At 43.6% G+C, this 17311-nt stretch overlaps 2 protein-coding genes across 2 annotated transcripts in view; one reads left to right on the top strand and one right to left on the bottom strand.

Annotated features, from left to right (window-relative positions):
• Positions 1–2537, top strand: part of bmp1a (bone morphogenetic protein 1a) — a 29810-nt gene extending 27273 nt beyond the window's left edge. Inside the window, exon 20 of the mRNA XM_079162122.1 lies at positions 1128–2537. Coding sequence (XP_079018248.1) covers positions 1128–1262 — 135 coding nt within the window. The 3' untranslated portion in view covers positions 1263–2537. The remainder of the gene's footprint in view (positions 1–1127) is intronic.
• Positions 2538–9645: 7108 nt separating this feature from the next.
• On the bottom strand, positions 9646–16834 carry disp3 (dispatched RND transporter family member 3; the record flags this gene model as incomplete). Its single annotated transcript, XM_079161835.1, has 20 exons — positions 9646–10002; positions 10168–10340; positions 10475–10588; positions 10719–10878; positions 10973–11118; positions 11488–11614; positions 11720–11904; positions 12185–12315; positions 12405–12574; positions 12689–12825; positions 12915–13061; positions 13155–13316; positions 13641–13805; positions 13941–14032; positions 14146–14285; positions 14461–14621; positions 14862–14996; positions 15223–15359; positions 15514–15733; positions 15841–16834. The coding sequence occupies 20 exons, from the start codon at positions 16832–16834 to the stop codon at positions 9646–9648; spliced, it is 4053 nt and encodes a 1350-aa protein (XP_079017961.1).
• Positions 16835–17311: the final 477 nt, after the last annotated feature.

Here is a 17311-nt window from a genome sequence, read left to right as displayed (position 1 = left end):
CAGAGTCTCTGACATCGGGTTGTAACAGTGAATTAATCAGCCAATGCTGAGGCTGCAGCCTGAGTCTGGAACAATGAGGCCAGCAGGGAATAGAAACACTTTCCTCAGGTCAGAGAACAGCTTGATTTCATTTACACACTTCCATAATAAGCTCTGGCCTTTTACTCACGCCTGTTCCTGTGAATGATTTGCTGGAGGGAACATAACACCCCCAGAACCCCGGGGAGTGGCTCTTCAATCAAGTTTCCTTTTATAAAACAGGTCGAAATAAACTGACACAATTCAGCCCAAAGTAGGCCCAGACTCATTATAGTGTGGGGAGGCTTACTTTCAGCCGAAGGGCTTTTCTCAGTTAAACTGCAGACTACATTTTGCTGTGTGCACAATAAAATGTGTTGGCAGCTTTCTTCCTGTGTTTTAAATGTCTTTTGCAATAAACTAAGACTTAAGCGGTATTTCAGATATGTTATTCATGTCATGAATGACAGCTTTAATTAACAGCCTGGTGTTTTACAGTTGGTTGCACAAGCTTTGCCTGCGCTGACATTACAGCGTTGTCTTCGTCGTAGCCACAGTGCAGCTGCCTGAGCACCTCAACCAACTAATTATTTTTTAGTACAATGTTCTGAATTCATAATTCATGTGATTCCACTGTTCTGACAAACAGCCAGGTCAAGTGCTGCATATTTTCTGTGCACACATAATTAATTGAATCTACCCCCCTTTTGTTTTATTGAAAATAGTTTGGCAGACTTTGTACTCAAGACAGTAGAAATATATAATATAATATAAGTACTATGCAATATATGGTTTTGGTCAGGGAAGAAATGAGCTCGGTGCAGCGGTGCACCTGGAACTAATCATCAGAGTATATTTTATCCTCCCTTTAACAACAGCCAAAGGCTTAATCAGAATACATTTGGAAAGGGTCAGTCCGGTTCCCAGGCCTTACGTGGCCCCTGGCTGTTACAGAGGTAGCAGTCATCTGCAGTCAGATGCCATTCGTCATAGTCACTGATTTGACTTCCGTTTCAGCATGTGAGAAGTCTTTACTTTTAATTGAAGTGCAGTCAAAGAACCAGAAAGCAACGGCACAAATTAATCTGTTGTTTTGTCACTCCTGACAGCCTCCAGAGGAGATCTACTCGGCCGGTGACTCCATTGTGATCAAGTTCCGCTCCGACGACACAATCAACAAAAAAGGATTCCACGTCCGCTACACCAGCACCAAGTTCCAGGACACACTTCACTCTCGCAAGTGACCAGCGGGGGCCGGAAGGGGCCGTGCAGGGCAAAGGGGAAAACGGAGGGGCTCCCAAGGGAGGCGCCAGCCTGATGCTCGAAAACCTTCGGCCACCAAGATGAATCAGACACGACCGAACAGCCGCAAGACCACCAACCGCACCTCAGCTTCTAGGGGCTCTAGCTCCCCCCACAGACTGTGAGGAGAAAAGCCATTCTGCAGCACACCTTGTTTTTACCTTTTTATGGTTAGGATTGGGGTGGGAGGATGAACGTCCACCTTAGGCGGACCGTAGGGTAAAGTTATTGACCCAGATCCCTCCTTTTTTTTGTTAGTTTCTTCTTCTTTTTTTTTTTTTTAACATGCCTCCCAATGAGAGGCACAAAGGAAAATAGTGGATTCTCAGGACCTGTAGGAAGGCAGGCATCAGCTGGACAGATCCCTGCTTTTGTCTGACCAGCCCACCACATCCAGGGGGGGGGAGGAAGAGGAGGAGGAGTATGGGAGGGTCCCCTGCACTCCTCAATAATTGCTCTCCTCTCCTCACACTCTCATCCTTTTTGTTCAAGGATTCCTATCTGTAAAAGGATTAGAAGGACTTGACTTGAGATTTTTGATGCTGTATGTCAGTCAATTGCATGTAATTACAAGGAAAGAAGCAAAACTGTACAGTGACAACACCAGCATTTGTAATTGGCATTGTCCTGGCAACCAGTGGCAAGATTCTCGTTGTTACCATTAACAAGGAAATTAAGGAAGCAGTTATCTTATTAAAGGACTAATAAATGAATTGTGGTCCATGTCTTCTGGTTGGTAATTGCTTGCCTGATGACTTGCTATTACTGTACCTCCATGTATAAAGTAATGTGTATGATCTTTCAAAGGGAACATGTGCTTTTCTCAACTCGAACCAGTTAGCACTTTACAGTGAATTGTTCCAAAATCATGAGCTTATGAATTTTTGTGAAATGCAATGCCAGTTCACTTATTTTTAAATGCGTTTTATCTCTCTTATGCTTCATTTTTTTTTTTTTTTAATTGCTCCTATAGTTCCTCGGGCATACTTGAACATTGTGTGTGCCCTGTAACATGGGGTAATAAATATATGAATTATGTTTCAGTGTTGATTTACAGTTCTGATGTAAAATAATTTCTGTCCAAAGAAAATGCCTTTTCTTGGTACAATGAAGTATTTCACAAGAACCAAATGAGCCTGGGTGTTTATTGTAATAGTTATTAATGTAAAGGGGGAAAGGTACTGTTGAAATTAGCCCTATTATTGCCTTCTTATGTATAGCCATTGGTCTATGTTGAATATACTATGTTGCTCACGCATTCCTTTTCTCCATTTATTTCTCACTCAACACGATGAGAATAATGTTTTCGTGATATTTCAGTAGTCTGGCACATCTGTTTGATGTGTGACCCTTGTGCACAATATTTACTGATAACTGTAAAACTGTTTTGTGCGATTTCAGTTAAACCATGTCCTGCGTCGCACTGGCTGAGTTGCCGGTTGAGTGCAATCCAGGACACGTGAGTAGGAGTGTTACAGAGCTGAGGACTTAAATGGCACACTGGTCTGTGTTTGAAATATTTTTCTGACACCAAGCAAACATAAAAAAAACAAAAAAGCCAAATATAAATATCCCTTATTCATCTTATCTTTGATTCACTATTTATAGATGGAGCTTGTCATCTGAGACTACAGAAGGAAAGCATTTCATTTTTTACTTTGCTAAATACTCATTCCCCTACATATATCCTCTCCCTTGTTTAATTATCATTCTGTTATGTGTTTTTATTTTATAAATACACAAGAAGCAGAGCACTGTAGATGCACAGAAGACTACAGGACTGTCAAGACTGAAATTGGCCCTCACTCTAAAAAATGCTGCAAAACACATGCAGCTGTAACCAGGCTGTAGTCTGGTAAAACACACTTTAAGATGATCAAGACACATTTTCAGGTACATTACCTTTTAACGTAGATTTATAGTATTCTATGTCGAAAAAAAGTCATAGTATAGTATGGCAAAAACAATAATCATAGTCATAGTATAGTATGTTGAAAAAAGTAAAAAACAAGTCATAGTATTATAGCATGTCGAAAATAAATCATAAAAACATAGTATAGTATGTTGAATACGGTCAAAAATAAGTTGTAGTATAGCAAAAATATAAAAAGTCATAAAAGGTACAGGGTTCGGCAACCCGCGGCTCTTCAGCCTCTCTGTTGCGGCTCTGAGGCTACATCCACACCAATACATGTTTTCAACGTTTCGGCATCGTTTTCTAAATGATCTCCGTCCAGACTAAAACGCCTGAAAACGAATAGCACGTGACTATTCACGTACACTGGGCATGATGGTGCCGGTGTAAACAGGAAATAGATTGGTTGCTTAGTTAAAAAAATTACGACAGAGTAATAAAGTAATAATGAACGGTCGTGCTTGATACTTAAGATCTTCCTCTACGAACTCAAACAGACACATTTTGTAGAAAGTTTTATTTTTCAGACTTAGTTACAACGCTGCAGGTCTTGCTCTCTCTCTCACACATCACATTTACTTTAAAATGAACACTTACAAATAAAAGTTTACTAACCATAGCACATAAAGAAAGGAAATTTGTGTTTGGTAGATTATTTCTTTGTTGTAACAATGCTTCTGGGCACTAAATCTTATACCGTTAGAAAGCCTGTTTATTTCCCTTTTTAATTGGTGCCACATTTGTAAGGAACATGCATTTGTGGGATGAGCAGCAGAGCTAAGTATGTGGGTTGCGCTCATGAAATATTTGCCGAATCTTCTCTGCCAATGCCAACAGAGCGGGGTTTATCAGAGACTACCTCCAGAATTTGGGAGTGTAGAGGATGGAATGGCCTGCCAGCAGTCCTGACCTCGACCCCATTGAACACTTGTGGGATCAGCTTGGGCGTGCTGTTCGTGCCAGAGGGACTAACACAACCATGTTGGCTGACTTGCGACAAATGCTTTTTGAAGAATGGGATGCCAACCCACAGCAGTGTGTGACCAGCATGAGGAGGAGGTGCCATGCTGTTGTGGCGGTGTATGGTTCTTCCACACGCTACTGAGGCTCCCGTTTGTTAAATGAATAAATTGTTAAATTGCCAATATGTCTTATTTCTTCAGACTTCAATCATCCAATCCTCCAAAGAACACCAAACAAGAGTCAATGGCAAAATAAGCTGTTTGGCATTGGCAGAGAAGATTTGGCAAAACGGGAGCCCCGTGTTTATTAGGGCCCGAGCACCGACGTAGTCGGAGCGGAGGACCTATTGTTATTCTAATGTTTATTATTATTATTATTATCGTACTTGTTTTGTCACAAAAAGGAGGTGCTTGGGATACTGGTAAGATTTTGAAATTTGGCACACAAGGCAGTTATGGCGAAAATTGCAGTGTGATTGGGGTAGCTGCGGTATGAAAGATTGGTAGGTATGTGTACCTTGATTGGATGTACAAAAACTCCTCTTGGAGGTATGCCCTAAACCAAACAGGAAGTCGTCCAATTTTAATTTTATGATGATTTTTGACCATTTCAATGTTCCGTACTTTAACGAACTTCTAGAAATTTGACCCGATTGACTTCAGATTCGGTATTCAGATTTAAGTATGCTCTTGAGACCTTGGCAGTGAAAAGTTCCTCAAAGATCAAAAAGTTATCGAACTATGTATCCGTAGCGTGGCATCAAAAAAACACCATTCACCACAAAACAGGAAATTGTTGTAAATTGGCCGTACATTGTCTAATCTGCTCCAAATCTCTCATATGTCATGACATCCTGACCCGGAACACATCTACATGACCATTTTGAATCATAGTCATAGCGCCTACCTATATGAAGGTATATTTGTCTTTATTACGCAAACAATAAAAAAGATTTTGAGAGCAAATTTCTCGCACTTCAATCAAAAATCAAGTTTGTAAGTAAAAATATATAACCTGAGAATAAATTATTTTAGTTTTGCTTATGAAACTAGAATTTTTGGCTGCAAATCAAAAACCTTTGCTTTCAAATCAAAAACCCATGAGTTGAGTTGGGATGTAGTGTGCGGGGCATACGCTGCTGAATGAGCCAGGAGTTTTTATTGGTGGGTTCGACATGGATCCCGGTATCTGCTTCCACTGTAATCCCTGCCTATGTCCCAATCCAGCGGCCGCGTCCTTTGAGGACCCCGAAGGCTGGACCGAGCGGTCTCCAAAATGAGACGGCCTATGCTACAGAGGACTTCCTGTTTGCGTCACCAGCTGTCACATATATATATATATACAGTATATACACATATATATATACATACACACACACATATACTGTATATGTATATTCATAAATGTATATATATATATATACACATATATATTTATTTCTCAATTAATCTTTCTAGTAGAGAAAAGAGCCTGGATACTTATCCTAAGGCAGAGGACAGTTAACCAAAACAACAGCAGCAAAACAAATGTCAGCAAATGTGTTTATTAACTTGCAGTAACACATACTTTATATTTTATATAAATTGTCCATTTTTTTGCTTGCAAGGCAATCTGGTCTTTATTTACGTAGCGTTAATTGGTATGTGGTAGGCTATTGACATGAGTGTGTGGTTTTAGAGCATCTTGTTTTCAGTAGCATCTATTGATCCCTTTTGTTTTTTGCTCTTAGTGTTAACGGTGAAAGTCCTGGTGAGGAACCAGCAAATATTGCCATAGAAGTGGAAGAGGAAATGGGCGGAGGAGAGATTCAAAACAACTTGGTCAAGAGGCCAAGATTGAGTTGGAAAGCCGTTTCTATTGTGATTGTGATGTCGATGCTTTATGGTGTGGCCGCTGTCGTCTTGGCCCAGATACACAGCAAAGTCTGACAGCGCAATTACAGAATATGGCAAAAAATACCAAGCAGTGCCAAATGAAAAATTATCTGCTGAATTCCACTTGTCAAACATATTTGTTCCACATATTGAAATAGTTATGATTTTTGTTTACCATAAAGTGTCATCAAATTAATTGCATTATTTCTTCTGCATATTGAAATAATTATGATTTTTGTTTATCATAAAGTGTCATCAAATAAATGACATTGTTCTGCATATTTAAGGTCTGTGTGGTTCTATCAACAGTGGAAATGTCATGCAAATCTTACCCAGCCACTTCAAAGCAGGAATCTTGAATCCAGTCTGCAGAGGCCCATACATATGCTTTCCTATTTCATATTCCAGGTTGTTATTTCATATGCCCTATATAATTGTGAATGTTATATATATTTGGCTAATAACTCCTGTTTCACATGCTCATGATTAATAACTGAAAAGACATGTTTTTGAAAAGTTCCTTAATGAAGATCTAACCATGACTTCTGTTACTTCACTTGAGCCAACACCCGGAACATTAATTACTATGGAAATCAAGTACTCTACTTTTTTTAACTGCCTGGATTAATTCAGCCACAAGATGGCGCTATCAGTCTTTAAAAAGAAAGCTCATTTTACTTCAGCATCTACCAAAATATGTTTTATTGAATAGTCAAATACTTTCTGGTTGATTTCAAAAATTCTTCTAAAAATTGGTTTACGTGGTGGTTGCATTTCTCCGTGATCTTATATACAAGTTAAGCTCAGTTTATATTTTTAAGCAATTACTTGCCGATGATGCTGCTGTCTTGCTGCTCCTGGCGCTGGATACAGACGATTTGTCGTTGCTTGCCATCTTGACCACTTTGAAACATCCAATGCTGTCTTTTCACTGTAGTGTTCTCATGGAGTGTGTCGAAACTCTGATTAAACACCAAGTTAAACCACAGCCAATGAAGAGAGTGTCGTAGTAAGTTTCACCTTTTACTGTCACTCTTCTCCATTAACATGTCGTGAAAACTTAAAATAAAGTAACTATAAATAATAAATACAAATATTCAGTCTGCATAATAAACATTGCACGGTTGCACGGTTGCATGGTTGTAAATATAAATATACAACTGCAATCATTTGCACATTAACAAACTGTCAAATAAATGAACTTACAACATTGCTTCCAGGCTTCTTCACTATTGTCTACTTCACTACTCTTCAGTATCCTTGCGATGGCGTCCGCTCCACCCGCACCGCCTTCTGGCGCCAGCACGCAGGTAAGAAATCAACGTGATTTTTTTTATAGATACTACAAATTATCCTAAACATCACAATGATGATTGGAACATAGTGTCATACATAATATATTTATTTAAGTGGGGATTTTGCCAAAGCTAGAAATTAGGCACAGGGCTAGCATTAACTAGCTTAATGCTATTAGCTAGTGTTCGTGACTTTCTCCCTCCTTACACTGACCAGCTCAAGTCCGTTAATGTGTTTTGTCTTTCTTAACATCTCGGTTTGCCAGAATGTCGACTATAATTCGACAGCTGCACAGAGCCTTTTAAATGTGCTCACACAGAGAATCTCTCAGGGACAGCAAGAGCAGCAAGAGACATCGTCTTCCGTAGAACAGGACATGGCCAGGTTTTAGATTTAGCGATATTTGGCCAATATAAGAATGTCTCTCAAGTACGACTCTGTTGTCGTTGTTTGTACCAAAGAGCCATTCAAAAGATTTGGGTCGTTTGCAAAGGACGGTAAGAGCAGACTTTACTTCAGTATTTCTGCATCAGGAAACATGATCTTACCCTTTCAAATTAATAGCATTTCTTTATACATTAGTTGCACATACTTAATTATTTGCAAGAAAATGTAGTCTCCATACAAGAAGTGCTCCTGTGAAAAATCACCTTTGCATCTATACACATGTAAACGGACTACTAGAATTCAAACTCTAAAGAAGTTCCTCCACTGGCGGTAAACATTTATTTTAATTTGGCAACACATTGTCTTCTTTTTCTACTGCAACATAATATATGTGATGCTGCTGCTTCAGTAAAACTACGCAGACAGAAGACTGTCGGGAACTAAAGTCTGCCAATGTTTCTCTGCTTTTACTCAAAATATTTGTTCCGTTCTGTTTCACGCAGGAATGCCACTGTGTGTGTAGTACACTCGTTCGGTTCTTTTTTTGTTAAGGACGGACATGAAGCATTCATGCACTGCAATTCAATGTCAAATCTTCGCCGTTTCACATGAATAATTAACGACAGCCAATTGGAGATGTGACGCTGCCTCCTGTCGCTCACTCTGTAACGATGTGACTTAAGGCAAACAGTGACAGGTCTTCATTCTGCTCTGCTGCTCACTTACATAACAATGCAGAAGAGAACCGTGCTGAGGTTTCACAAAAGAAAATATCCGAGGCTTTCTGCACCTGTTTTTATTTGACATTCACAAGTAACACACACAGAACAGAAATCTACTACTCTTGCCGCAGTCGAGTCAGTCACTCTCCCGAGCCATTATTGTGTTATGTGGTTTGACAAATGGCCCTCACCTTCACTGCGGGGCAGACCGGAGCTGGCGTCGATGGGTGTTTGAGTGGTGCTCTAAATTGGGTGAGTGCAGACGAGGGGGCAGAGTTGGTTACAGTGAGAGCCCACAAGTGCAGTGGAGGACGTGTAGAGGGCACACCTGAGGAGCTAACAAGAGGTCTCTGTCAGTTGGTGCTGATGACAAAAATAGAGACTGATTGAAGTAGTTTGAGTTCCAAGATACAAACATGTGAAGGGGTCAAAAAAAAGAGGCCGATGAGTCTTGGTTTACACTTCAGAACGAGTGAGAGCAGCATACGGAAACATTTACATCCCACATTACTTTTAACAAAACTGTGCACGGTATAAACTTGACTAGTACAACTTTTAATCCAGCCACATCGGGACATCATAACCTTTGTTACTAATGTGGCTGATAACACATTCAATGCACAACTAAGAAAACACACACAAAAAAAAATCAAATGATGTTTCACAAGATGTCCATGAATCATAACAAAAACAGTAACACTAATGGTCACGGACGTCAGAGCGCGGCACCCTCTCGGTGTTTTGCAACAGAAGGTCCCAGAACAGTCAGTGGCAATGACGTACTCTGATGAAAGCTGTGACTCAGCCAGTGTTTCCCAACAAGTACTCAATTATCTCCACCATAGGCTGAAGACGCCATCGGATCAAATTCACTGAATCATCATCTCAACCCACGACTGCGAGTCACACAGTCATATACACTATAGTACTTTTGAGTTTCTTAAAATCCACTGATCAATACAAGTGAAAAATATGTACTTTGTGATGACAAACCGCTTCTAACTGTGGAATAGATTCTGACATCTTTGTGCTGTAAAGAACAAGACCATTTACTGATCTCATATTCCTCCCAAACATGGAGGAAAATAGAGTGCTTACAGTTCTCATAGTTTTGCGTACATAGGAACTCCCCTGCCTGACATCAGTGTGAGTAGGCGGACAGTTGTGTTTACGTGCTGATTGATTGCCAGGCCAACGCTCCCAGCTGTCTTCCCACCCAGCACAGAGCTGCTCCCAATGCTGCCGCAGCCGTCACGGCCAGGCAGGCCTTCAGCACGGCGCCGGGGCGTCTGTTGAAGTGAGCCGGGGCCATACACGCCAACATGGCCACGGTCACGGTCAGGGTGAAAAAAATGGAGACAGCGGTGTTAATGGCCACTATCTGGCCAAACTTGGCGAAAGGCACAATGACACAGAAGAAGAGAGGGACGGTGGAGATCACTGTGGTGACGGCGCTGGACACTATTGCAACGCCCACATGGTTCACTGCCTCCAAGGTCCGTCTCCGCCTCTCGGGCCCCGGCTCCTGCAAACAAAGCAGAGATTAATATGAGGAGCGGCTCCTCTTTATTCATGAGCCTTCAGGACTCTTGCCTTATTAAATCCAAAATTGTAGTCATTAGCTGTGTGTAAACAGAAGACATGCAGTGAGAGTTTTTCTAATTGCTGAAAAGAATGCACTCTCTCATACTGAGTTATGACCAGGCGTAGAGGAAAGGGCCTCCCCAGCCAGCAGGTATCCCTCCACCAGGTGCAGACAGTAATCCACGGAAGAGCCCACAAGTATAGATAGAGAAATTGCCTCCACTCCTCCCATCTCCCAGCCCAGCCAATACATGAGCGCCACTACCAGACAGATCACTCCTGTTGAAGGCAAGAAACTCAAAATCACACCCATGATCCCGACCCAGGCCTGAATATTCAATTTTAAAATTCCTTTCTGAGTGTCTAAACGTGAGTCGCTTCCAAACCCGAAAATACAGATTTTCATCTCCTACCTAGAATGGTTATGAGTACTGGGAGCAGCAGCAGAGGATGTGCAGTAAACACAGACACAGCTGCCACACAGATGGCCAGAGACAGCAGCAGACTCCAGAGGGCACTCTCCACGCCTACAAACCCAGAGAGCAGTATAATATCAGATTTTTACCTGCTGCCGGCTTCACTTCCTCCCGATTAATCCTTTGTCACTTTGCAGGAATAAACACATCTATTTGACACGCCGTGCCACCGCTCACTCGCCTATAATTTCCATGAAGATCTGCTTCCAGTGCTCGCAGGTCTGGAAACCCCGCTGCAGAGCGGAGGACTGCGGGAGTGAGGCGAGCTGCTCCTGGATGAAGTTCTCCCACTGAAGGAAGTCAGAATAGGTCTGAAAGGAGGATTTCCCCTTGTATGTGGTCTAGAGAGAAGAGAGATAGAAGCTTACGCATGGCACCAACTGGAACAGTGCTGCTCTGTGATGCAGGAACAAGCTGAAAGACGGAGGGACTTACAGACTCGAAGGCCATGGACAGCCAGCGGACCTTCCCTCCATGCATTCCCACCGCTCCGTGAGAGAGCTGCCCAGGGAGCAGGTTGGGCTCAGGGAGAGAGTGACATTCAGGATGGAGCAGAGGCAGAATGGACGACAGTTTATTACCTGAAGAGCACAGAGGACAGGACATTATCTTCCACACACTTCTCATTCTCTAGACATGGTTATTTTATGCCATGGTTGACTTTGTTCAGGATTTGTGGTTTTTTTACCCACTTTATAATAATTAAGGTTTTAGTGATGCAATCACTGATTATTTTAATTATCATCTTATCATTATCAATCTGCCATTGATTGATTCATTTCGTAATAAAATAGCATTGATAATTGAATGGATCGATTTTTGTTTTTGTTGATAAATGAACTTATCAATTAACCAACAAACCATTTTTGCTCTATACGGTTTTAATAATTGTTCTATGATATTGTTTGGTGAAATAAAAGATTTCCCTCTGAATGGTGTTTGGGTGTTACCTGAAGGCAAACACTGCGCTCCTCCTGGCTTTACAAGTTGTGTGTTTGCACTAATAGCTTTACAGATCTTGCAAAGAAGCCCCATTTCCTGGAAAATATCAAAGTCTGGGTCCAATATAATGCTGCCCTTTGGAGAGAATTAAACACCATGTCAACCACACGATAATATAATCAAAAAATCTGTCTATTTCTGTTGATTATTAAGATACACTGACACAGCTGTGGCCCTCACCATATCGCCAATAACGTGGTTGTCCCTGATTTCGGTTCGATTGACTCCCAAGATGCCAAACACAACAAAAACCATCGCCCCGGTGTCGACCAGAGGACGAACCGCTGGGTGGCCACATGCACCGCCACTGCATGGGTTGAAGCCAAACGTTTTGGATGATTTCGCTTTGGCAGCAGAAGAGGGATCTTTGAAAATAGAACCAGAGGAAAATCTCTCAACAGGCATTTATTTATACGTTGCAAATATATCTGTATAAGTAGAGTACTGTGGGAAAATCCTCCTGTGGGTTCAGAAGATGCCAACATTTGAAAGAGTGTATCACAGTTTCTCTATTTTAAAGGCTTCAACGTGAGAATGAAAAAAAGAGATGTCATAGTGTGTCACATGCAGTGAGAAAATTGTTTTCACAGTGGGCTAACAAACTGTGTCAATGTTAATGATGCTTTCTGACACTAGCTCACTCACCACTGGGAAGAGGAATATAAAAGGTTCCCTGTGTGGGTCCATCAGGCCCAGAACTGATGCCGCAGCCAGGCGGGTTGACACACACGCGGCTGGGATGAGGTCTCAGGCGGCGCTGGGCAAAGCACAGCCTCCTAAGAGCAGAAAGCAGAGCTGAAATGACAGATTGTCCACTAAAACGACGCGACAGTCCATCTAACTCACACTTTTATTTATTTTTCACCTGCTGTGCTGCTGCAGAGACGACGCTACATAAAAGGAAAACTCTGGCGTCCAGCCATGACGGGGTTCACACGAGGTGGATGTGATCATCCAGCTGGGGTACGGGTGGTACACATGGGAAACACACACTGTCATTCTGGTGGTGTAATTGCCACGGGGCTGATTATAAGCCTATTCAGATAAAACGAGATTAGTTATAAGCCGCTTTAGTGGCACATATTGCAGTTGGGAGACATAACGGTACAACTAATTATACTATTGTCATTACTTTTTTTGCTCTCTAACCTGAAATGACGACACCTCTTCATGCTCTGTGCGGCACAGTTTCCACGGGGAGAGAGTGCTGGTGTTCAGGGAGAAGCGGTAAAGAGTTGTAGAGGCTCCAAGGTCCAATTCTGATATGAACACTGTAAGTAAAGAGCCTGGAAAACAAACACAAAGTCCAATATTTTAAAATAGTGGGAGAGGTTTTGAATACAGAGGAAGAGGATTTTTATGTGCTGAATTTCACCTGTTTGGTTGGTGCTTGAATTTGGTTTTACTGAGCTCCGAGGAGAAGAGAAGGCTGCTGTGCTCTGGGTCTGCTGATGTGTAGAGAACTTAAATGCTGACGAGGAAGCGTGGGTGTACAATGAATGGGGCTTTTCCATGAACACACCTGCAGATCATAAGATGAAATTCAGGTCTTTGTTTTGGATCTGTGAGGTTAACTGGTGAGTGGTGTGTGTTTCAATCGCTGCCACGGTCTCACCTGAGCACATGGGGCAGGAGATGCCTTGGCCGCTGAGGTTGCTCCTCAGAGCCAGCAGAGTCTGGAGGTTTGTGTCCTGGCGGAAAAGAAGGGGGGCGTGAGTGGCGGGCCTCAGGAGACAGCAGAACCCGGCAGACAAGAGCAGCACCAGGAGGAAGACACCTGGACCGACAGGAAGACAATGATAAATGATGGCAGAGACGAGGCACTGATGGAGTAGATGGAGCAGCTGAGAGACAGATCAGGAGCGAGAATCAATTACAGTAACTCCTTAAAAGAGGGAGGATAAATACTTCATGATAGGCTTGCTCTTCCTCTGACAAGACTAAATCCCCTCCGGCTGGACAAAGATGAGCTGAAGGTTACTCTCACGACTAGATCATAGATCAAGATCTTGGCTGACAATAGAAAAATGTCTCCCTGATCTTTTACAGAGTACAAATTTCCATGTCAAGGGAGTTCTCAGCGATTTATATCAAATCTCACCTAGAACGGCCTTTCGCCGCACCACGGCTGGCTCTGCCACTAAGTGCTTCAGAGCCCAGCGGAGATTCGTGCTCACGACGCCCACATGCTGCTGCCCTGGAGGGGAGAGAGGTGCCTCCACCGACAGGGAAAGAATGGCCGCGTCGCCGTCTGTGTCACAGGAGCCTGGGTCAAGACGAAGATAGGGTGCTTTAGTGGCGCCTGGTCAGCAACATTTTACAACCTAGACTCATTCCCTTTCCCATTCCCCCCCCCCCCGCCCTCATGATTCACTCAATGCGAGGGAGATAATAATCTCACCTGGCTCCATCTCCACTGACAGAAGTGCCACATCATCATCCTCATCTGACAAAGGGCCGTGGCTCGCTGACAGGCCCGAAAACAGCTTCGAGCTTCAGCGGGAGGAGGCAGTTTAGGGAGAGAGACAGCTGAAGGGATTACAACGCGCCTGTGGCGTCGCACAGCAAATAAAATCTCACACAAAGGTAAAGAAACAGTGCCTCACCAATTCAACCAGGCGTGTTCCTGAGGCTCCACACACTCAGTCCAGATACAAAGAGCGGCGGGCATCAGGGCGGATACCCAAAGCCAGCAGCAGCTGACAATGAGGGCCATGAATAGGCCGAAGTCATGCACGGCTGGAATCTAAGTGCCGGTTAAACGAAGCACGGTGTGAAGGAACTTCAAACATTTAATTTCTGCTTATCGCATGCAAAAAACTGTCTGCTGAGAGAGGCACTTCCATTCACCCATAGCGGGGGAGTCATTTATACTCCGTGTACAGATCTTATTAACACTTGAATTTTTCTTCTATGATTACCTGAGAGAAGGTGTTCGCAGCATAGGCAGCTGCAGTAGTGAAGGAAGTGAGAAAAGTAGCTCGGCCGGCTGTTTTAATTGTGTAGATCATTCGCTGCTGCGGTTGACGCAGATGAGAAGCCTGTCTGAAGGTGCTGATGAACACAAATACATCATCCACCCCTGAGCAACAGAGAGAGAACAAAAGAGCTTCCTGATTACATATTATGGCAAACACTACAATACTGTAAATAATTCATTTTTTTGACAAGTTTAACATTTTGGAAAAATTCTTGCTGAAAGTTAGATGAGAGGATTGATACCACTCTCAGACATCACATCTGCTCATCGTCTTCTCAGTGCACTTCCCAAAATATCAAACTATTTCTTTCATGAAAAAGAGAGGTATTCATTTTCCCTTACCAATCCCGATAATTACAAAGGCTGCTACTCCGTTGAGAATGCCCAGGTACCTCACGCCAAAGACAACATGGTACAGAAAAAGAGCCATTAGGCAGCTCAGTCCAATGCTAGTAAGTCCGAAGAAAGTCAGAAACACTGCAGAGAGACAACAACGCATCAAAGAGCTCGTTAACATTAATATGGTGCCAAACAACGGACTGACAGAATTGACTGCTTCAATTTGTTGTTTTTTTACTATGTCTCTTGTTTGCACTATCCACCATGCTGCTGTAATCCTGTAAATGTCCCCACTGCGGGACTAATAAAGGATTATCTAATCTTATCTTAATGCAAGAGGAATTCAAAGCAGGTCATACTGTACCAGAAAAGGAGGTAAGGACATAGACGAGCACAGTAATGCACGCTCCACTGATGACAGCCAGCATCATGTCATTGTAGAAGGTGTGTCTCACCTCATCATCAAACAGCTCTGTTCCGCCGTACAGCACCTTCACCTGGCTGAGAAAAGGAGAGCACATACAAAAGTCCCATCAACTGTTTGCAACAATGTGTAGCACATGTGAATGCTGTGACTATAATGCGGCAAAACCACTTGAATGGAATGATTATGTACTGTAACAAATGGCCAATGTGGCAGTGATGTTGTCCTGACCTGGTGGATTGCTTTGCCAGGATGTCTGCATACTGAACAACAAAGTTTTTGAAACGTGATCTTTGCTCGTGAGCTCGGTCCTGCATGGAGTAGTAGGAAGGAAGAGGAGCTCCGAAGTGGATCTCACTGCGTAAGAGGGAGGAGGAGAGATGCTCAGGGGACAGACTCTCATCCACGTACCAGTAGAACTGTGGGTGGGTGATGGCCAGACTCAGAGAACCTGGGAATACATACATGGCAAATCAGCAGTGTTAGGAGGATTCTTACAGGTATTCCTTTCAGTTTGAATGCTGTTATTTCCCCCCTCTTTTGTCACTGTGGGCTCACCTTGAATATCAGCTAGATCTGGGCCCATGCCATCATAGTATATCTTCCCTCCTCTCTCACTGGGGTACAGATAAGACAGGAGTGAGCTGGGTGGGGAGCAGTAGGACGGTCCTAGCGGCAGATCCCTGAGCATCTCCAGAGGCTTCCAGCAGAACTGATGAAACTGCGGGTGCTGCATGAGCAGGCGCTCCACGTGGTGTATCGTCTGCAGACGTTCAGGAGTGAAGATGTTGCGATCGCCTTCCCCTTGAGCCACAAACACCAGCTCGATCCTCCACAGAGCCTGGCTCTGCAGGTAGTAATTGGGAGCAGATCTGCGCCTCCTAATGAGCGGAAGAGTCAAATTCTCATCCCATGATGTCTTCGCTTCCTCCGCTGCTCTGTGATTTGAGTTATTGTGCTTCCCCAATTCCTCCAGACCCAAATCAAGCACTGTCCTTTTATCTCTGCTCTCTGAGGCTCCACTCTTCTGATCATCTGCTGCATGTAAAGGATCGTTTCGAGGAGTGGAAGACCTCACGCCCTCATTATCTGTCCTGTTGAATGCTCCCTGTCTGCTCAGCATCTCCAGCAGAAGCTCCCTCAGGGCCTCAGACTCGCTGTTATCTAAGTCTCGCCTACGTCTGTCCCAGGACCCTAGCTGAGTCTTTACAGCAATGGCGAGGGCGTCGAAGCGCTCGGCAGAGAAGTGACTGTGAACCTCAAAGGCACTGTAGGAGAGGTCTATGTCCAGAGGAGGGCAGTAGAGGAGCATGTAGGCAAACAGGGCGCACGGTAGCGAGACAACTACCCCTAAAACCACTCCACTGGCCCAGGGTTGTGTGTACACCCACCCTACTGCCCTCCAAAGCCCACACACCCCAGCCTCCCGAGAAAAACACCTCTGTCCTGCTGCGTGCCTTACTCCATCCTCCTCTTCCTCCTCCTCCTCCTCCTCCTCCTCCCCCCCTCCCCAGTTGGTCTGAAACAGCAGTGGCTCATCTTCCACATCCATGCTGGCACCTGTCAGGGACACATAACACCACTTGATTATCGCTAATTTAAAGTAACAGCCCGTTCTCTCTTGGAGCAGGAGCACACAAAAAAAAGATGTTTGAACTGCCAGCAGCTGACTTGAGCATAAGACAAAGTAAAAAAAAAAAGTTGCACTCAGCAAGCAAGGACATGAGAATTAAGTGTGTCCTCGTGCAGCGGTCGTCAAGCAGCTTCCACTGGGGAAAATTGAGGAAGGAGGACCTTTTTTCCTTCTAAGAGAAAATGGTTGGCTGAGTTCTGCTTTAAGATGCTGATCACAAGAGCTCGGGGGTGAGACCGGTTAAAAGCTGTGATTTAATTCTTCTCTCTGTCAGCGCGTGCAAACCATTATCACCCAGAGAGGGTCTGCTGGTGGCCATCTTCGACTCACCAGTGGCGGTGTCTGCTCTGCAGCAAATTAATTAATTTCACTTGTCTAATTACTGACAAGAAGAGC

Source organism: Pholis gunnellus, assembly GCF_910591455.1.
Source record: "Pholis gunnellus genome assembly, chromosome: 6".
Lineage (NCBI taxonomy): Eukaryota > Metazoa > Chordata > Actinopteri > Perciformes > Pholidae > Pholis > Pholis gunnellus.
This window is presented reverse-complemented; position numbering and strand designations above follow the sequence as displayed.